Source organism: Pleurodeles waltl, chromosome 5 (assembly GCF_031143425.1).
Source record: "Pleurodeles waltl isolate 20211129_DDA chromosome 5, aPleWal1.hap1.20221129, whole genome shotgun sequence".
NCBI classification, from domain to species: Eukaryota; Metazoa; Chordata; class Amphibia; order Caudata; family Salamandridae; genus Pleurodeles; species Pleurodeles waltl.
In genome coordinates, this window is record NC_090444.1 from 1,486,131,701 (window position 1) to 1,486,154,255 (window position 22,555).

At 44.5% G+C, this 22,555-nt stretch overlaps 1 protein-coding gene across 1 annotated transcript in view; it reads right to left on the bottom strand.

Annotated features, from left to right (window-relative positions):
* The window catches only part of ZNF451 (zinc finger protein 451), a 407,158-nt gene that overhangs the window by 233,371 nt on the left and 151,232 nt on the right, over positions 1-22,555 (bottom strand). Inside the window, exons 5-6 of the mRNA XM_069235765.1 lie at positions 22,274-22,421; positions 9,244-9,370 (exon numbers count right to left, since the gene is read on the bottom strand). Coding sequence (XP_069091866.1) covers positions 9,244-9,370; positions 22,274-22,421 — 275 coding nt within the window. The remainder of the gene's footprint in view (positions 1-9,243; positions 9,371-22,273; positions 22,422-22,555) is intronic.

Here is a 22,555-nt window from a genome sequence, read left to right on the forward strand (position 1 = left end):
ATTATTATAGTTACATATTGTGATGACTGAATTTGTTGGTATTTGAACAGGCCTTTCTGTACTTTTTCTGCCAAATATAAGTTAGAGTGTAGGCTCCTAACAGAAGCATTGAGTTCAGAGTACTGAAGCAATTATTTTCAGAATTGTTGATCAGAAGTCTGTGAAAGTCTTTGAATTGCCAACATAGCTTCGCAAAGCAGCCATTTGACAAAATGACTAATGTTTTACAGTTTTGAATTAGCAAGAGCAAACAGCAAAAATGCATAAAGAGGATGCCCTCACTCTAGTCATATGAAATACACATACATGATTGGAAAAGCTGTGCCACCATTCCCTGTCCTTTTTGTTTGACCTGCACTATATTTCCCGCCAGTATATTTGAGAGTATGACAATACAGTGGAGGTGAACCTTCAACATACTTATGTAACCCCTATTGTAAGTCTATGAGGGCGGTGGTGGGGTCTGTGTAATCCATATCTGGGGGTTCAGGGATATTAAACTGTTCCCCTGAGAGAAGACTGCCTATTGGCTCTACACTGTAGAGCGACGTTACTCAAAGTACGTCCCGCGGGCCGCCAGCGGCCCCACAGACCTACCTTGGCGGCCCGCGAGCCGTGACTAGAGGAACTTTGGCCCATAAAAGCTTTTCAACCGGACCAATTTGATGGGGCCTGTATTCGGAAACGAGATGTTGTCCAACAGTAAACAATCAAAAATACTACCTTCACCACATCAAATATAGCAATCATGCCATAGCATTTAGTGCATGCAGTGCAACAAACATCTCATCTCATCCAATCAACACTACAACAAAATGCCAAAAGTATCAAGCACAAATGAAAAAGTACTTAATATACAACAGACTAAACAAAATACAAATATACCAAACCTCACCACACACGGTAACATGCTTGGCACAGTCATGGTTGAAACAGTAAATCCCAATACAACCCCTGGGAAGAAAAATACAAATCCACACACCTCAAAGGTAAAACACTCCAAAGTGGCTCAGCCACCAACCCGCACAGCAGTGCTCCTGCAAACCAAAAGAACTCTCTCTCATTTCTTTTTTGCCTAAGCCCTCCACAAGTGCATGTGCTTAGTAGATGTCACCCTTGGGTGCTTCCCTCCCCCTCAGCGTTGCTCTGTCTCGTTTGTGTTCTTCTAACCTCCTGCACTGCTCCGTCTCTTCCATGTGCTTCTCTCTCCCCACTCAGTGCTCTGTGTTGTTCTTTTTTGCCATGTGCCTCTGCAGTGTTCTCTTACTGTTGTGCTTCTCCTCACTCTCCATGTGTTATTCCCACCCCTTCTTTCTCTACTTCCCCTCCTCCATTACCCCCACCTGCTTGTTAAATAAACAATTAAAGCAAATGGCAGATGGCGCTGTGTGTGTTACTGGGGTAGGGGTGAGTGCTGATGGCACTGTGTGCAGATGGCGCTGTGTGTTACTGGGGTAGGGGAGAGTGCTGATGGCGCTGTGTGCAGATGGCGCTGTGTGTGTTACTGGGGTAGGGGAGAGTGCTGATGGCGCTGTGTGCAGATGGCGCGGTGTGTGTTACTGGGGTAGGGGTGAGTGCTGATGGCACTGTGTGCAGATGGCGCTGTGTGTGTTACTGGGGTAGGGGTGAGAGCAGATGGCGCTGTGTGCAGATGGCGCTGTGTGTGTTACAATGTTTTGAAAAAGGGGCGGGGTGGTTGTTCCCCCTCTAAGCCCTGCCCCCTCCAAGCCCCCCCCCCCGCTGTCACTTCAGTGCGGCCCTCGGCAGCAAACCATACTGCAATTTTGGCCCCCGAGAAAAAGTTTGTGAGTACCCATGCTGTAGAGGTTCGCCCAGTCCAGCATTACCGGTCATGTTCGGGATCTGCATGAATAGGGAATACATGTTGTGAGTGAGTTTTTCCACAACATAAATAGTTGTTTTATAGTGGACGCTGTGTACCTGCTGTACATGATGATGTGTATCTCCTTGCAGATTTGTCTTTTGCAAACGTACCAAATTTGCTTGTTCTACAGAACTCCCTGGTTGAAACTGGTTAACTGTAGATGTCGGCGGCATGGCTACCCCGGCGACCAAGATGGCAGTGCAGCGTTAAAGCTCGAGATGGAGCAGGCCCCAATAATGGCAGAGCCCCATGAACAGAGCCCACAGCTAAACATTGTCGGCACGCCTCTGGCTGATGTAGGCCTGATTTTGGGGGGAAATAGGTGTGGGTGGGCGGGGGGTAAGTTTTGGGTTGGCGCCTGTGTGTGGCTGTCGCACCTGTGAAGCTCTGCAGTCAAAGGGGGTGTGGGCGGGCTCGAGGTGCGGCCTACTCGAGCCGTGTGGTGTGGCTTGTGAAAGCCGGCGGCCCCCCACCAGAACAAGCCTGGACCTGCCTTGAGGTCCGGGGGTGATGCATGTCAGAGACCAGGGCCGCGGGAGTGAGTTTGCTGGCCGCAGAGTGCTGCCTGTGGCCGTTGCCTGGTGGCCGGCGTTGGGGTCCATGCTAATGCTGAGCCTCTGGGGAAGTGGTCTGTAGAGACCTCGGTGGATCTATCAGATCCGTCTGTGCCCCCTGCCGGCCCAGTTGGCCTCATTACAGAAGAGTGAAGACTTGACCTGTGGGAGAGTGTCGGGCCTGCGATGCATCATTTAGCCCCACTATAAATCGAGCACTGGAGGATACAGTGGCGATACTAGGCTACAGTGCACACTCAACTTTGGTATATGACCTGCGCTGTCACAGGTAAAACGGACACTAGGCAATGCAGATTCACTTTTGACAGGCAAAAACATTTGCAGCAACAGGGAAAGACCGCCATGCAGGAGCAGGAATGGCACAAAGCAGACAGGCAGCATTGCAGTCATTCTGATGGAGCTCCACGCAGGCTTTCTAGGCCCTCGATGCTAAGTTTGACACAATGGCGGGTCACCTGAACCGTATGCGCGAGGGCCTTGACCGCCAGGACCTGCACATGGACCAGGTGGAGGACCAAATATACAAAACACAAGATGCCACTACTAAACATGCTAGAAGGTTGGCGGTGCTCGAGGCCTGTCTTCGCACTGTCGCAAATAAAAACAAGACCTAAAGGCGAGAAGTAGACGTAACATACGCATCCTTAGGGTGGCAGAGACTACGAACACGGGATGTATGGACATTTTTGTAGAATGTTTGCTTACTGAGCTTTACATCTACAATTGTTGTGGAACGCGGCCACAGATCTTTTATGACTCGGCTGGTGCCTGGTGCCCCCCACACCCAATCATTGCCCACCTGCTCAACTTTAGGGACTGAGACACCTCCCTGCAGTTGACTCCTCTAAAAGCTCCTTTACAATATCAGGGTGCCACGATACCCATCTATGCTGACCACACAGTAGCTGTACAGGAAGCCAGCCGGAAATTTCAGGAAGCCAAGACAGCCCTTTGGAAACATGGCCTTCGCTATGGTATGCCGTACCAGGCCAGACGGAGTGTAGATGTCTTGGATGGGAAACCACACATCTTTGAAAAGCTGACTGAAGTGCTGGACTTCTGCAAGAATCTCCCTAAGACACTGTCATGCTGGGATGGCACGTCTAGGAGTGCTTCACCGGTGCACGCATCCTGAGCTGCTAGCCAGGAACTCTTCACCTCGGAATGATAGTTCACCGTGCAGCTCCAGGAGCCGCTTTGCCATGCAAACAGAGAAGTGGATTCCGATACCTGTCCACCCTCCCTGGGGCATGGGCCCTGCCATCCCGGGTCAATTGCACCCCTCCAGGGGCTCCTCAATACGACTTCATATTTCCCTTTTTGCTATTGGAGAATTGGGGCCTATCCACTGTAGGGTTGCCACCCCTCCATGGTTCATGCCATGTTACTTGATCTTATGGGTTTATTCCCTATTCAAAGAGTTTTGGGCAAGTGTGAATGGGGGAATGTTGTGTATGTATTCAGTTACTGTATTGTTGATATGTTTATATGCTGCAAACCAACATGACTCTTGTACACCACTCTTTACCAGATAGATGACTGACCACACGTACACCAATACGACAAACATCAGCTGTTACACTGTTACCAGTGTATCCCTGCGAAGGAAAGCAGGGCTAACAGTAACCGACAAGACATGGCATACAAGTGGCCTTCCTGCAAGAGACCCACCTGCCTCCCAATTCTGCCTCCCCATTAGCTAAACAATAGGGTCCACATCAATATTTCTCTAATTATAGCTCCTACTCACTGAGGTTTGCATCCTGGTTCACAAACCTTTACCATCCATCACCCACACACCATAGCACACAACAGTGGCATATTTGTACTGGCGAAGACATTCTGGGTGGCCACCATATAGCTTTACGTAACATACATGGTCCAAACACTGATACTCCTGAGTTTTTTCACACAATACAGTGGCACTAGGACAAGGAACCTGCTGAAAACCTGATAATTGGGGGTGACTTTAACCTGCTACAAGACCCAACCCTAGACACCACCTCCCCACACTCCTCTAACAAGCCTCGATCTCTGTGGGTTCTTTGTGAAACACACTCCCTCCATGACCCTTGGCGACTTTCCACCAGCACCACGCTCCCATACACTTTCTATTACGCCTTCCATGGCACTTGGTCGCAGATTGATTCCTGGCGGCTGTTGCCCTTGGTCATGGCAGGGCAGCACAGCCCATCTACCATGCACAGACCACTCGCCGGTCCAACTTGAGTTGTACATCCCCTGAATGGACTAAATGAACGCCCATGGTGCTTTTCCGCATTGGCCCTCCACAATGAAGCTTTCTGCAAGGAGATCTGCTTGGCAATTACGGATTACTTCAACTTTAACACACCCCCCGCCCCATCATGGGCCGGCAAAATCTCCTCCAGATCCCGGCTCTCCTACAATATTAAGAGGAGGTGGCTATGGTTTGGTTAAGTTCAGAAAAATATTTCCTCAGTGAGCCCTTCACTGAGGAGCTTTTACTGGCTATAGATGCGCTGGATGGCTCTAAAGCACCCAGGTCAGATGGCTTCACAGGTGTCTTTTTTTTTTTTTAAGACATACAAGAATCTCCTGACTCCTCACCTCCTTGACATGTACGAGGAAGCAGTGAAAGTACTCTCCCCCACGCTTAGAGAAGCAGTGATCACTTTGCTCCTGAAGCTGGGAAAAGACCCCACGGTATGTGGCTCATATCGTCCCTTATTATTGAATTTTGACAACAAAATACTAGCGGAGCTGATCGCCAATATGCTGTCCTTATTGTTAGATTATTTTGCCAGCTCAATCAAGCTTTCCGTCACACAGATCCACCTCAATCAATCCCTGCACGGTTTTTGTGACACTGCACAGAGTATCACCCAGAGTCCCTGCAGTGATAGTCCTGCTTCACATGGAGATGGCTTTCGATTCTGCTGAATGGCCATTCTTTGAGGCCACCCTCCTCAAACTTAGGATCCCACAGGGCTTCTCCAATCGGTCAATGCTGCTGTACACATCCCCAACTGCACGCAACAGGATTAATGGCACACTCACTTTGGCTTTTTTTTTATTTTTTATTTTAATTAATAGAGGCACAAGACAGGGATGACCCATCCCTCCCCTCCTATTCATAATTCCAATGGACCCACTGATACGGCATCTGCAGGAGATACACTTACATGAAGGGCTAAAGATTAAGAACGGACCTCTGCTTGTCTCCCTTTATGCTGATGACATCCTCCTCTTTCTTTGTTACCCTGCCAGTAACCTGAGTTCAGTACTCACAGAGATCACCCACTATGGCACCTTCTCCGGCTAAATTGGAATAAACCACAACTATTCCTCCTGACGGAAGCTACCACCTCTGTGAACTCAGTTTCCTGTTACCTGGCGTGCAGATCAGGTCAAATACCCAGGCATTTACGTATACAGGGACCGTGAACAAATTATTCAACTCAACTACGGCCGACTGGTGGACAGATTGAACTCTCGGATTGACTGCTGGACATTCCAATTCCACTCATCAACTCCTTTGTAAGAAAGCTACAGAGCCCGCTCACCCGACTGATATGGGATAGAGGGCATCCACGCATATGCTGGGAGATTCTTACATTTCCTTATGAAGGAGGGGGTATTCGGTGTTACCCACTTTCAACTGTATTATCCAACTGCACAGTGCCATTACATCTATTATTGGTACCATCCAGACGCCTGCTTGCCATACAACATATTAGAAAGGAACCTAGTATTCCTTACACGCTTGAAGACCCTGCTTCCATCTGGCATACCGTTAGATACTACAGACGTTCAACCCCTTGCCACAACCTGCTGAGCATGGCACTGCTTAGGGCATCTCCTGGCATCCCCCACATTATACTCACCAGCACTTCCTCTGCGGGACAATCCGTGGCTTCACACAGGAACAGCTGGTCCACCGTACCCTTCATTCCCATCACTTACTCACCAGAGGCAACCTTTTCCGGAACTGACACACATTCTCCCGGATGGAGTACTCTTGCTTCTTAACTGCCAATCAAGTGGATCACTAGTTGTCTTCAAAGCACATTGCAGGCACTCCTCCCCACCTACCCTCTTCGGATTTTACCCCACTCACCGTGATGATTACTGCTGATTCTAATGCTGGTCTCATATCCAAACTTTCACACTTATACCCTATGGCCGGCTTATACGACCATCGCTTACACCCGTTGTTGGTTTATATTATTATACTTTTGTATGTTTCTGTGTCAGACTTCATATGTTACTGGCCCTATAACGGGCATGTCACTTCTTGTAAGTGGCGTATGATTGTTTATGGTTGAAAATCAATAAAGAGAGTAAAACAAAAACTGCAGATGTAGAGCCTTCCCTTTTGTTTAACCCAAGTTCCCCCTTGCTAGAGTGCAAACCAGTGCCACCTTCTTTCTTTTGGTAGATGTCACCTAGCAGCAATGGCCTTCTGCTACACTTCATCTAAGGCAATCATTAACCACACTTGAACCATATAAAACGGGTCCACCCTTTGACTGTGCTATGAACGCAGCTAAACTGAAAGCATAAAGGTGGGGATGCACTTTCTGCAGTACTAAAAACTTAATATTTGTAGAAGGCAGCACTTTGGCTTATTCAGTATTCTCTGCAGAACCTCCAAGGCCAGTTGTCCCAATTGTTTGGACAACCAGCAGGCAGTGTGCACCTGCCAGAGCAAACATTACCAGAAAATGAACCTCTACCTGATTGTAGTTCTCCTCTGAAGGCTAGAGAAAAGTTTGACTCTTCCAAGGAGCATTGCTACTGTGACCCATATAGAGAAGAGGAGATGACCTGCTTCGAGAGATGAGAAGTTGGGCTGCTTCTGCAAAAAGGGAAATTGCTTTGATCTGGAAAGATGTGCATGAGAACTATACTAATCCCACTAATCTTCAGAACTCCTGTTTCACATGTTTTTAGGCACACGAAGTCTGTGGGCTAAAAAGGGCAAAAAAAACAAAAGGAGGGCATTTGGTGTGGCGTTGTTCCATTAATTTTTTAAACAAACTAAATCTCAAATCACATGTTGCAATAACAAGGTTAAAACAAATCAATTCTTTTCACTTGCATGAAACTCCTTTAATTCTCAAGTTTATAGTTTGTTACCACACATTTTGCATGTGATAAATGCATCTGTGGTAAGTTGACTGAACCTCTAAAGAGAGTGTTCAAATGTTTCTGAAAGGTCATCTTAAATCTCATACAAGCAGTCGTCATCTCCCACCTGAAGTATCTTTCTATAAATGATCACACATTCGCTTTGGGAAGTCCATTAAATGAGTGACACAACCAAGTTAGAAAACACTGACACATTTAAGAAATCGGTTTGCTTCAAAACAGGAAGCATTTTGTGTTAGATTAAGGACCCAATTACATTCAGCTTTTTGAATATCTAGTTTGGGCTCTTTACAGCAGATTAAACTTAGTAAACCCCCACACCTAGCATGATCTTTTTAATGAAATTGCCCTTATTGAACAGACGTATCAATAGAGTGATTAAGTCCTACACTACTTCACCTAAAACGCTGTCCTTTATCTTAATCCATGTTCTCCAGTATGAAGTTTGTAAACCGGTTTAACCTACAACAGGTAGCGGATATTAACTGAATATGGACAGAAGGACTCTACAAGGGATTCTTGCTCAAAATCCTTGAGGATACTGGCTTAAGGCACTGAATCTCAAATTCTCTGACCAGTCGGTCAATAAAGTGGGGACAGATTGATAATTTTCAGCAGATTGGGCCCAGTTATTTTCTCTGAACTGCTAGTCCTACCACTACGTCTAGCACAAATTACATCTTGTACAGAAAGTAGTTTTTATGCAGCCTCCATTCTGTTCTTCTTTCCAAACCACAATTATGCCACTGCATCTTCATTTTATAGCAGGACCTGGATCTCACAAAACATCTTTGTATCCGTTGACTACAGCCAAAAGATGGCAAATGAAATGGCATTAGACCTCGTACTGTCTTCATTTTCCTGATCTTCCTAAGAACCTAAGGAATAGTGGAGACTCTTGGGAATTGTCTGAATGATCATATTTAGTGAGAAAACGGTCTTTGTCGGACACCACCCTACAGAACCAGTTTGTGCAGCTTGCTTGAAAGTGTCCAAGACACAAACTGCATTTACATGAAAATCCTTCCAAGAAATTGGAAGCTCAAACCAATCAAAAGTAGAATACAAATGGATATTTAAATGAAAACTCCTTCCCTCAGCTCAGAGTTGACAACACATTCCAAAAGAAATGATTGCCAGCTGTCACAGAAACAGTTACAGAGGGGGGAAGAAGGATTGAATGGACACAGAGATAAGGTTCTGCACATGCACACTTTTCCCATGCTCAGTAACAGCTTCTTCTCAGACCTCACCAACAGGGAGGTGAAGAAGAGAGCACATGCTTGCATACTGCTGTTATTTTAAGGCAATGTAATAAGTTACCAGTGTGGTCGCATAATTATAAAGTTGGATTTGAGGCAGATGCAAACTAAGTTAGCCTCTTTGTGGCTGCCTCAGTTTTCAATGTTCTCAACATCTGTTGCATTGGCTGTTTCTATGCAGGAGGTTGCTATAAAAAGCAAAGGAATCATTATTTTTATGTTGATTTCAGTGCTCTTCGTTAATTTTAGCACCATATTATGGTGCCAGTTGACATGATTTAGAAACAAGAAAAGATTAGTCATCATTAAAAAAATAAAAGTAAAAAAAATAATCTTGTACTCCTTTACACACAATACACTTTGAAGCATAAATTTACTTTAGTCTTGCCTTAATTAACAAGTGATCAGTATACTCCTGCTGAGTCGTGAATCTTCTGAAGCAAACCACACAGGCATAGCTGCTTGAGGGAGTTCCATGAAGAGTAACAGTAGGATCACATGGAGAGTGGTCAAACCTGTAACACAAAAAAAAAAACATATTGAAAACAAAAACATCTAGTAATGAACTGAATTGGGTTCTCATACAGCGTGTTTTGCAAAGCCAAGACCAAGATGAAGAACAACTCAAGGCAAAGAAGAAGCTGTTAGATATATTGACAATTGGGATGTCAAGGTGATGTATTGCCTTTAACTGGGGTACAACGGCCCTAACCGGTGCTTTCTCAGACCAAGCTGTATAGTAATAAAATAATCTTAGGGTGTGTTGACAGCTTTTATACTACGAAGCACCTGCTTCTAATAACTTGTACGAATTGAAGACCAATAAGGGCCACAGTGGTGACCCTAACAAGCCAATAAAGGATTAATCACTGTCAAATTAACTTCCTTCACTGATGCTAACATCCTTCATTATCAACAAGAAACCAATATAATGCCTATAAATCAGCCCTGAGATAGGCTTTCTCACATCTGCAGACAATCTTCAAAATCTAAGGAGCTCTGTCAAATCCATGGACTTTCCAACGCAAACTCACAGGCACTCAAAAGCCACCAGGTAATTACCACACTACTGCAGGACGTACACTAGGTGCTCACTGAATGTGATGAACAGGAATAATGAAAGATTAACAAAAGCTCATCTAGATACTGTGACAGCCCAATTTTCCCTATTTCCAGCTAGGCATATCAGCATTCAGCAGTTGTTCTTTGACCTATAAGAACAACTTGATTCTGAACTATGAATGACTAAATTAAAACCACCAGTATGTCAATGAATCCTAAACATTTCTTGATCTTTTACAGAACCCTTAGGTTCAGGGTAATCGGAGGAAAGGTATAAAGCAAACTCATCCTCACCTAATCAAACAAAAGCCTTTCCTTAGGCACTCAAGTGTTACCAATCAGGTGGCTGGGCAATCATAGGGCTTGAAATTGGAGTCAAAGACTTCCTAATTACTTTCCCACTTATTAAGTGAGAGACAACAACTTATCAAGTTGTTTTGTCTGAAACCATGGACTACTGAAGGTGGCAGACAACCAGAAGCATTTCATGTTTGATCCTTTACTTCAACAGCCCTACTGGCAGATGACAAAGGTAGTAAATAAGAACACCCTTGTGTTCCTACATATAGGAGGGCCGTGCTGCTGTCCAGGTGCATAATTACCACCCTGAATCACAGCAATAAGGAACTTTCCTCGGGACAGGACAGAAAATTGTGTTCATTCAAGACAGATGCACTCAGGCCTCCTGTAGGAGCTCTGGGGAGCTTATTGAAACAAAGGGAGAACCTGGATGGAACCCACAGGAAGACCAATGCTTTTGTGGTCATCTATGTCCAGTGATAGTAGTAGAGAGAAATTCTTCCATACTTTATTAGCTTGAGTGGAGAGGGCATCCTGTGGTTTGTGGTGAAGAGGTCAGCTGGTTCCTATTGAAGGTACTAAGAGTTCTTTGCCTTGGTGACTGAGAAGCAATGAGCTTGCTTTTTCCCCCTCTTCTTCAGTAGCTAAGTGGAACTTGTAGAGGAGGACAAGGCGTTTGTAATTACCTGGAATGAAGACATTCCTTAACTTTGAAAGACTGGAAAGTAACAGCTCAATGGAAGAGAGGTCATCTCTGTAGTAGAGCATTAATAGAATTTTTAACTTCAGCTGTGGCTGTCTTACACAGTTGCAGGACCCATTTAGTTGACTAACTTGACAAGTTATTTCGTTTGAATATGAGTCACTTAATTATTTCCCTGCTTCTGACCTAGACCCAAAGACTTTCATGACTGCTGTATGTATGTACAAGGTATTTCTACAACACAAGCTTAGCTAAAATGGAGGTGCAGCACTGTACAGAGTCAAACACAAGTATACAGTCAACTCCTGATAAGAGAGGCAGCTGTTTTCTAGGAGCAAAAGTGAAATGTTACTGTAATGTGAAGCAATATTCTTTAAACCAGTACGTCTTCAATTCTTTCATTAAGTGGAGCAACGCTATACTGGTCCCAGTGGACATGGCAATAATGTTCCAGGTCCTGGGTGAGTACATGGAAAGTGCCTACAGTCTAATTTTCACCTTTTTACACATCTTAGTCTCCAGTCTAATGGTTTCCTGGCTGCAAGCATGCAGGGTGCTATCAAACATGGTAAGCTTCTTTGCAAGATAATGAATACTGGTTGTGATGGCTTTTTAAATGATGCTGCTGGTTTTCAAAATGGAGGGGGGGGGGAATTGGAGGGAAGAGAATCGTGCTGGCGCATGGACTGACCAAAGGTCATGGTCCTGCCAGCAGTAATGATTTTGTCACACAACAACATGAGCTTTTGTGCAGCACATTCGTTGGCCATATTGTACATGAATGTCTAATGGTATGAAGATTGTTTATAATACACAAAATAAATATCAGGAAGCTCCTTGGCCTATCAAACAATAAAGCATACACAATGAAATTGCATACTTAAAGGAAATAAGATAACCCTAGAGGTAACATTCAATTGACAGAACAAAATGAATTATCCACAAAACATAAAATTAGGAAATCCCTCTGCTTAGAAAACACAAAGGTGAAGTATGACCTACATCCCAATGCCAACGACATTAACTAGAGCAGTGGTTCCCAACCTTTTGACTCCTGAGGACCCCCAATGAATCATTACTGGAAGCCAGGGACCCCGAGCAATTTGTATGATTTAATTTCCAAACATTAAAACAGTAATTCGCAAAAAATATAACAAGTACACACCAAACAAATACTCAAATTACTAAAGATAAAAGTCTTTTATCTTGAAAAAATATGCAACAATCGAAACATGTTATTGGAAAGGTTGACGCTGCATCTCGGCAACTACCTTTTCAAAGTTTGCTTTTTATTTCGGAAATGTGAATCCTCAGGTCAGATTCTACATTTCTGGAGCGATTTCTGTTTTTATTTTTTAGGTATGCAAGATCTGAGAAAGCTTTTTCACATAAACAAGTGAAGGGGAAAGGAAGTAAACCATAAGGGCCTCTCCTCGCTCCCTAGCCTCTCTGTCACATGTACTTCATTTGTTTTATAGCACCTCTCATACCACTGTAGGGTGTCAGGGCACTTTACAGGGGACTTACAAGGTGTAGCATTCACATGTCATCCACACAGGTAGGCATCTTCTAAGAGTCCTTGGTCCGATGAAGTACAAACTTAGGATTCAGAACACAGCACAGTGATTAGCAATGACGTTGGCAAGAAGAATGTATTTCTACACAAGCAAACCTTTTTTTTAGCAGCACAAGGAAAATGAAAGACTAGGAAAAAAACAACTTTCTAATTTGTGCCATGCGGTTTGCATGCAGCTATTTAATGGCAGTTCACAGCTCACTGTGCTAGATTACGATTATGAACTGCACAGTAAGAAAAGAATAGCTGTGACACAAGCAGTAACCCACTGTGCCATGCACATAAAATACTGTTCTTTGCATGATACACGTTCTTTGCAGCAGGCATATTCATTATTTGCGCTATCTTTGATTCAAAACTGCCACTAGACAAAGCTCCCATCTCTCTTCAGCAGATACATTAATCATTTAAGTTAGCTCGACGTTTTAATTGTTGCTGTAAAAGGAGCTTGGCAAGTGCGTTTAAAACTGCTCAGCAAAGGAAGTAATAAATATGAAAACACGCACGCAGGGAAGTGCCTTTCTCCCAGCCCAGGCCTGCGGACCCACTGGGAATGTGTCATGGACCCCTGGGGGTCCGCGGACCACAGGTTGGGAACCACTGAACTAGAGTAACTGTCTATACATGTAGTTCAAGCAGATGCTGTTGTAATCCATGCTTCAGGATGGTAAGTGTAAGAAATGGAGTCTCTAGTTGGCAGTCGGTTTGAACCCTGTCCAAGTAGGGACCCTCACTCTAGTCGGGATAAGGGAGATACCCACTCAGATAACCCCTGCTCACCCCCTTAGTACCAGCAGTCAGGCTTATCTCAGAACCATTGTGGAAAGCATTTCCACATAACACACAGTAATAAGTGAAAACACCACAAAAGGACACCACACACATTTTAGAAAAATAGCCAATATTTGTCTATATAAAACAAGACCAAATACGATAAAAATCCAACATACAGTAAAAAAAATATGAATTCTGCAAGATTTACTCAAAAATGCAGTTTCTTGAAGTCGATATCTCCACCTGGGGCTATCACGACGTTGTGATCAACAAAACCAACAGTTCAGGCTGGCTGCACCATTGCGGGCCAGCTAAGACCCACAAACACTACTTTGGATTTGCAGGGCATCGTTATCCTCGCGGTGAGCTCCAGAAAGCGGCGTCGTTGATGCTGCGGTGTCGGTTCCGGAGTCAGTGCAGGAGTCGTAGGGCCCTTGAGGTCGTGAGGACGTTGGGGCTATGGTGTGGAGCCGGACGATGCGACGTGCGGTGCACACAGGTCACAGTGCAGGCAGCGGCTTGGTGACAGCGTCCAGCGGAGTTGGTGAGACCAGGGCTGTGGTGTGAAGCAGGGTGGTGCAACGTGTGGTGTCCACAGGTCACGGTGCAGGCAGCCGAGTCGCCGTTGCTGAAGCGCTGTCATCGGTAGGCCCAGGCCAGCAGTGCGGGACGGGGCGGTGCTTTGTGACCCTCACGAGCGGTGTCCACAGGCCTCAGTGCAGGCAGGACGCCTGGTGACGGCACAGGAGTCAATGATGCTGGCGTCAGTGGACCGGGACTGCGGTGTGGGATGGGACAGTGCTTCGTGTACCTCACGAGCGGTGTCCACAGGCCACGGTGCAGGCAGCGGCACCGGTGTTAGCAGGAGCAGCATCATCGGGGATGCCCTGGCTGTGGTGTGAACAGGCAATGCCGGAGTACGGGGTCCACAGGTCGCGGTGCGAGCAGCAGCTCGGTGAAGTTGTCCGATGACGGCGTCGGGGAGACCAGGGTCGCAGTGTGAAGCGGGGCAATGCGACTCCTTGCGGTGTCGACAGGTCACAGTGCAGGCCAGCAGCGTCGCTGGCAGCATCACAGTGGTTTCTCCTCTAGAACAGCACAAAACGCACAGTTCCCAGTGCTGCAGGTCGAGGAAACTGAAGTCTTTGGTGTCTCAGACTTCCAAAAGGAGGCAAGCTCTACTCCAAGCAGGGCACACAGTAGACTTCACCCTTTGCACTCTTTTCAGGCAGAAGCAACAACTGCAGGCCAGTCCAGCAAAGCAACACAGCAAAGAGACAGTACTTTTCCTTCAGCTCTTGAGCTCTTCTCCTGGGCAGAGGCTCCTCTTGATTCCAGAAAGGTTCTAAAAGTCTGTTGTTTTGGGTCTTCTTATACCCAGTTCTGCCTTTCAAGTGGCAAACTTCAAAGCAAAGTCTCAAGTGTTTGCAAGATCCTTCCTTGTCCAGGCCAGGCCCTGAACACTCACCACTGCCGTATTTCTCAGGGTAATGTGCTGCATCTTTTCAAAAAGAAAGTTATAAATAAATGTCAACAGAAATACTGAGAAGATGTGTGGACTGGTGCATTTCTGCAATCAAGCAGCCAACAAGGGTTGGAATCGGTACACAAAACCACTATTTGCCAAGATCTAAAAGTAGTCAAAAATCAAATCAAAATATACTTTACTTGCAGCACAACTGCTGCTTAAAATACAAATACAAATATAAAACATTCCATAAAAGTTTAGAAATTTCTTAGTTCATAGAAATCCTTAACACCTATTATAGAACAACCTCCTGTACCCCAGTTATTTAAAATAAGCGAACCAAATTCATACATATGACATCATAAAACGGGATGCCTTCCTAATTTTTAAAATTAAGAACAAGTTACTTACCTTCGGTAACGATTTATCTGGTAGAGACATATTCTAGTAGCAGATTCCTTACCTTAGATTTCCCTCTGGCATCAAACTTGATCCGGTGATTTTTCTTCGAGCAGTATCCTTGCGCACCATCAGGTGGCGTCAGTCATCTCCGCGTATGTCATTGGCGTCGCCGTGATGAAGGGGTCGTATATAGGCGCTGCCTTGGGGTAGTGACGTCAGTTTCTTTTCACGACTTTCCACCCCAAAGTGCAGAGCCATGAAAAACACAGAGAATGGTGTACCAAAACTTAAGCCCTGAAAGGGTAATCCCAGTCTCAAGAAATCAGTTGGCAAGCGGGGAGGATGGGTGAATCAGTAAGGAGTCTGCTACTAGAATATGTCTCTACAAGATAATTCATTACGGAAGTTAAGTAACCTGTTCATCTGAGACTTCTAGACCAAAGTAGCCGTCTCTGCGGACCTGACTGCCAGACAGTAATGCTTTGTAAACGTGTGCAGAGAAGCCTGCATTTCTGCCTGACAGATATCCAGGACAGGAACTCTGTGTTCTAACACTGTGGTAATAGCAGCAGTTGCTCTAGTGGAGTGAGCGTGCAAACCCTCAGGGGGTTGCTTCTTAGCCAAAGCATAGCACATTTTGATGCAAAGAAGCACCCATCGTGAGATGGTACACTCCTGCACCACCTTCACTTTCTTTGCACCCACATATCCAACAAAGAGGTGATCGCCCACCCGGAAATCTTTGGTACGACGGAGGTAGAACGCCAATGCTTTTTCTTGGATACAGATGGTGGAGCCTCTCCTCTTCATGAGAAGGCTGTGGGGGAGCGTAAAAAGTAGGCAAAATAATGGACTTGCCTACATGAAAGGGCGTGATCACTATGGAAAGGAAGGAGGCCTCGTATAGACCACCACCTTCTCAGGGAAAACAGACAAGAATAGGGGTTTAAAAGAAAGGGCCTAAAGCTCACTCACCCTGTGAGCAGAGGTGATGGCAACAAGAAATGCAGTTTTAAGAATAAGGAGCTGCAAAGGACAGTTGTGTATTGGCTAAAAGGGAGCACACATATCAGATAAGTAAGGAGAAGATTAAGGTCCCACTGAGGCATGATAAATGGAGTGGGAGAAAACAAATGGGTAAGACCCTTAAGGAATCTACACATGAGGAGACTTAAAAAGAGAAGGTTGCTCCAGCAACCTTAGGAAGGCTGAGATAGCCGAAAAGTAACCTATAAGAGTGCCCTATAAAGAGCTCTGCTGGGCTGAAGATAGGATGAACAGAAGAACCTCAGAGAGAGGAGCAGAGATGGTATCAAAATACTTGTTTGTACACCATGCCACAAATTTATGCCAACAACAGGTGTATACCATTTTGGTGGAGGGATTCTTGGTTGCCAAGATAATCTCACAGGTGGAAGGTCAAAAGCTGTCAACTGCCGCCACTCAATCTCCACGCATGAATGCAAAAATTGGACGGGTTCGGATGGAGAACCCTCCCCTGTTGCTGCGACAGACGTTCCTCCTGAAGAAGCAGTCTGACCGGAGAATCGGTGGCCATGCTCAATAGCTCTGGATACAATACTCTCCATGCCCAGTCCGGAGCCACAAGGATTACTTGGGCCCGGTCGTTCTTGATCTTATTCAGAACTCTGGACAGAAGTGGTATTGTCAGGAAGGCATAAAGGAGTCCTGAGTTCCAATCAAGACAAAAAGCGTCACAAGCGAGTGCCGCCTTGGAAACTCCAATGCACAAAACAGCTGACTGTGCGTTCTCTACAGAGGCGAACAGATCTAACCAAGGCTCTCCCCATTTGTGAAAGAGAACTTGTGCCACCTCCGGATGGAGATACCATTCGTGATCAACTGCATCAACGGCTGAGTTAGTCTGCTATGGCATTCAGAGACCCCGCCAGATTTTGACCCACCAGGGATATGCCCTGATCTGCCAGCCATGTCCAGAGGCGCAGTTTATACTGGTTGTTTGATCCTAGGGAAAACAGTGTTAAAAACAGGTACTTTCACCACTGTGTGAAAGAAACACATTTGTCATGGGTGACCGAATCGTGCTGGATCCCTACTGGCAGAAAGTTTCATTAATGGTGGCAGAGACCATGTATTCACTTTCTGACTTTTGTTTCTAATGATAAAATCCATAATGTCCAGTGAGACCAGTGTATATTTATCGTGTATGCAACCAGGTAGTTCCAAAGGGACCTCGTATTGAGTGGAGGTCTGTACTATATGACTTAAAGTATAATATTTTCAAGTTATGCAGATCAGCTGGTTTATGCATGACACAGAATCTCAAGGAACTAGAGAATGCAGGAACCAAAACCGTAAAAGAAAAGGAAGATCCAAGTGTTATTGTGGTCATGACCATGACCCTGCACCCAAAAATAACATGTTTCAATTCACATCATTCAGCGCAAAGATATATACCTGATGAGATTGCCTTAATGCGCAGTGAAAGCGTATGATTACACAAATGTATCTAGCTACTTACTGGTTCGAAGACCTTAGAGAAAACAGCTATAAAAGCAAATTCTGACCCTGGCACCAGTTGCCTGGGAACCCACAAGGTTGTATATAGTGTATCAGAAAGCTTGCCCCTAGAAACGCACAATCCCCAAATGAGGGGCGGGGACAAGTGTGATACAGATGAAGGTCACAAACATTTTTGGCTAGAAATACTCCTTACATCAAACCTGCCATATGTGGTAGACAAGCTATGAAAATCGAAATGGGCACCAATCCGGAAGCTGGCACATTTGTAGAGGCTAGGAAGTCACGGCTTACACATTTTCTTTCATCAATATTAAGGTCTATCTTTTCTCAAGATACAGAAATCTACGTAACATCAGAAAATGTAATTCTTAAAGAGTTGGTCGCGAAATCTCAAACACATAATCCTCTTTAAGGAACAGTTTAACAGTACGCAATAGAAATATTCAAATAATAAAAAGGTTGAGATACTTGTGTGGTGCTCTGTATTCCATCAGGGTACATGGGATTATCCAATGGATTCCTCTCTCAAACAAGCATTGGGAAAGGCAAAGGTATGACTTTAATGTGATAACGAGTGGTACAATTTATAGCTGCCACGTTTTCAGTTTGCAAATTTGTGGAGGTTGAAGTATTTTTATGCGATGAGTCAATACCTTATGAGTTACACTCTTAGCAACACTTAAGGCAGTAGTTGGGCTAAGCAGGGATGCCCTTGTCCTAAGATAAATGACAACATAGTAACCTGATATGGACCTTAAACAGCTGCAACACTCAGGTCACGCAAGTTACTAACCAACTTCACTTTTCTGATATGTCCTCCCCCCCCCCTGAAAACGTGTTGTGGCATAAAAACAGAATACAAGTCAATTGGGAACGTTATAAATAATCTGCAGACCCCACCACTACTTCTGCAGTACCCTATCCCAACTTTACAGAGGCTTTAGATCCTATACAATTGCAAGCATATTATATATGGATTTAATCGTGTATAAAGTGTGTATATTTATAAATAATCCACAATTATGGTTATTTTTGTTAAAACAACACATCAACATTTTTAGAAATCCTTGAATTTATAAACACTAATGTTCACGGCTTAACAATAATACTCACATAAGAATGAGAGATGGCTATGAATCATCCGCACGGGTGGGGCTCAAAGCAGGCTCCAGCCGTCATAACCTTATTCCCCCATTTAACCCTCAGAACTTCACTGAGGGTGTTGGAGAATAGCACTCTCTGAGTCACAAGGTTGAACTAGCGGACTTTTTCCCCGTCTCTGATATGTCTGGCACAGAATGCCCATTGCCTGAGGCGCTGCTTGGAAAGATGGAGACCGCCTCATGGACCTGCTAAGAGGACCCTCAGTTGAAAGCCAGATGAGCTCCATGGTGAGCACCAGGTTTGCTAAGCTAGTGGTGTGCTTACCTGCCAAGCATCACTGCTGCCAGTCATGGCGTGGTCACATGAGTGACTCACCCACTTTTAAGACACTGCCCCAATGCTTATGCAGATACCAGAATGCAGTGGCCCATCTGAGACGCAGAGAGGATAGAGTCTTGGACACAACTTCAGGTGTCTGCAACGCAATGAGCTCCTCTGTTACACTGTTTCACATACTACGGGAGAGCAGTACTGTTCATGGTAAACTCTCATTCTCCTTCCTTAACGTGACCTTTTACAATATCAAAATTACAGAGCTATAGATGTGTAGAGTGTTACCTTTGATTTTGTTTACTTGGTTTAGAATTCCCAACTACCCATCCAAAATAATCATGTAGGTTAGTATGATCCAACCTACACGGTCAAAGCCCATTTTTCCTAATGTTGTATCACTGTGAAATAACCGCGGCAAAGTGAATAGGCCTTGCTTGTCTTTTTGGGTCTATTGGCTTTGCCAATGCTGTACAGCATCAGCAAAAAGCAAAGCTTTTTTCTGATGTTCTGCAGCAGGGGTAAAAAATACTAAAAGAAAAAACGTGTGATTGGTGGTGGCTGCGTCATTCTGTATGCATGAGGATGCGAGATGATGAATGCACTTTAGACATATGTGATGGCGAGACCTAAAACAGGTAGCATTAGCACCAGCGCTTCTAAAGAGTGTGTTTTTGTCCCACTTCAGTGAGTTAGTTAAGTGAATGGTAAACTACACAGAGGAATCTGATGCACGAATAGGTAAAGGAGGAGGATTTACAACTGTATTGTCAGTAACATTTTTACAGCTATACATTTACTTATCTATTTAAAAATGCTAATCGCAGTTAACAGTGTATGGATAAATCCAAAAGGTCTCAAACTGCTATTCACTGCCTTTACAGATTTAGAATGCCATTACATAGAAATGCTAGTGTTTCTGATAGCAGTGTAAACAAGCTCATCTTCTGCCTACAGACTGACCTGACATTTTCCTCTACCAGAACTTTTAAAAGGTTTTAAATTGGCTGTGAATTTGTTTGTATGATTTCTTAAATAATTAAATAGTGCCAAATTGCATGCGGTCTCAAAAATATTGTCTACATTCCTTAACTCTGGCATGAAAACCTGAACTTTTAATCATAACTTCCTACTGTCGCCTTTCCTTTTTTCTTTCAGTCTCTCTCCTTCCCTTTTGTCTTCTAAATGCCTCCTCTCTGAGCACAACCTGCACTGGAACATTCATGTTTGCCTTATTGTTCATTATTGTATTTCTGCATGTTGCCCACAACTCGTTTATAAGATCACAATCTCTCATTTCTCTGAAAGTCATAGTATGCAACCTAACAATATCTAATCTCCTCTAACACATCTATTAATCCCACTAACCATGTGCATGAACTCATATACCCCCCCTATGATTGCAAGAAACCCCTATTAATTCAGTCCGCCAAAACGAAACTGGAACAACTTCATGGAATGGTTTACTTGATTGCTAATAACACTGGAGTGACTACCTTGGGTTCGGGAGCAGAGTGGTGCCCAGCGTAAAACACTTCAATGGCTCTTTCAGGGGCAGTAAGCGCTCTATAAATGCAATTACATGTGCAGTGCTCACATGACTGTGGTGTGTAATACGCATGTTGAGTGTGTGGGGCTGGTCAGTAGGCTGGACTGGGCAGGAAACCAAAATCTGTTCTTCCAAGAAGGTTAAAACCAATCCTGCAACGTAGGAAGCAGCAAATAATATAGGGCCCTGGGGTCTTTCTTGGCTGAGTTAGGCACCTATTCTGCTTGAAATTAGCCCCACGCCCACCAGGAGTGTGCCAGGGTGGAAACATGCCCAGTTTTGGTCCTGCTGATGGCTGGGCCATTCACTACGGTCTATTTTGTAGTATGCACTTCCCTTCAACCTCGTCCTCCACCACCACTGCATATTTACACACATACACTCCCCCTCCCCACACTAACTCTAAGGGAGCAAGGGGCAGCAGCAGCAAGAGAAGGGGAAAGAGGATAGAGCATCGGCAACGGAGGAGAGATTTAGGAAAAAAGGAGAGGCACTAAGTGCAGTGGCTTCAAGTCCATTTCTGTAGTCATGAGATATGGAATTACGTAAGTGATGACAGCATACTCTGCAGATGTACCAACGTCGCTCACACACTCCGATGGAAGGGGGAAGGATTCACCCATACACTCAATACCATCAAGTTAGAGAGTAACACTTCTCTGGGTGAGGCCAAGATGTGATTGGCAAAGTTTCAAGCAAATGGTCGAAAGCGGTTTGTTAGTGATGGCCAACGAATGTAGGGGGTGGCCTCAAAGCCCACTCCAAGTATATAAATCTACGTGGCAGCTCCACTGCCAAAACCCAGACTTAAAAGGGCAAGATAGTCTTACTATTCTACATGCTGACCCTGCTCACTCTCTACCTATTAACATCTAAGGTACTGACCCAAGAGTCCATTCTCCATCTTCACCCCACTACTGCTTATCAAACATCCATTCTTTTGTTAAAAATCAAATACAAATTACTGATTTTCTAACGCAGCAAGGTATAGTAGTACCTTTTCTTACAGAAACAGTTGTCATCAGGGAGCGCCTCTGTCCTGTTGGACATTACTCCTGTGACTTTTCTTTTTTTACTCCACCAGGACTAGCCTATATTATTATATTTTATAATCAGCCCCATCTTGCTTTAAGCTCATGCTGCAGTCTTGGCAATCTTTGGCGTTCACAAATCAGGTCAAGTGTGGTCGGCTTACAGATCCCTACATTAACCACCTATATCTGCTGGATTTAAGTTTAATATCATGTGTCTGGTGTAAAAATGACTTCACCATCAATCACCTCTGTATCGTTGCCCTAAAAGCACTCTCTATTGCTCTGGACAGCATCTTCACAGCAAAGGCAAACATTTGCTTACAATTGTAAGTTTACCACCATTGCATCACATAGTGTCAGTTCCTTTTCAGTGCAAAGCCCTAGATTATGGAATACACTCCCTCTAGTCATTAAAAAGATCTTTCTCACTCGTGGACTTTAGATACAAACTGAGGACTTGGCTGTTTAGTTACGGAAGAGATTAAACAAATACATCACCTATTGTAGCAAGCGCTGTACAAATTATGTCAATCTAACTGTGGAAAAAAACATACAGTAAAAGCATGCAAGGCTTTCCCCTCTCAAAAAGTCTTATTTTCAACCACACTAACCTTTTCAAGTGACCCAACAAAAGATGTCCGTTGTCAAACTTTCTGTTGCAGTATGTGATGGGACATGTGATTGGCTTGTAATTTTTAGGACTTGGTTGAGCGATTGGTAACTGTCTGCGCCCTGTAGTAACCGATCCTGGTCTAAGACCTAGATAGTAAAATAGAATAGAGCAATTAGACAATTTTTAGGCTGCATAATTTGATAAAATCCAGATAATGGACGTTTGCACTCTCATTACAAATTACAGGCTATATAGCAAGAATCACAAATCCGATTACAAC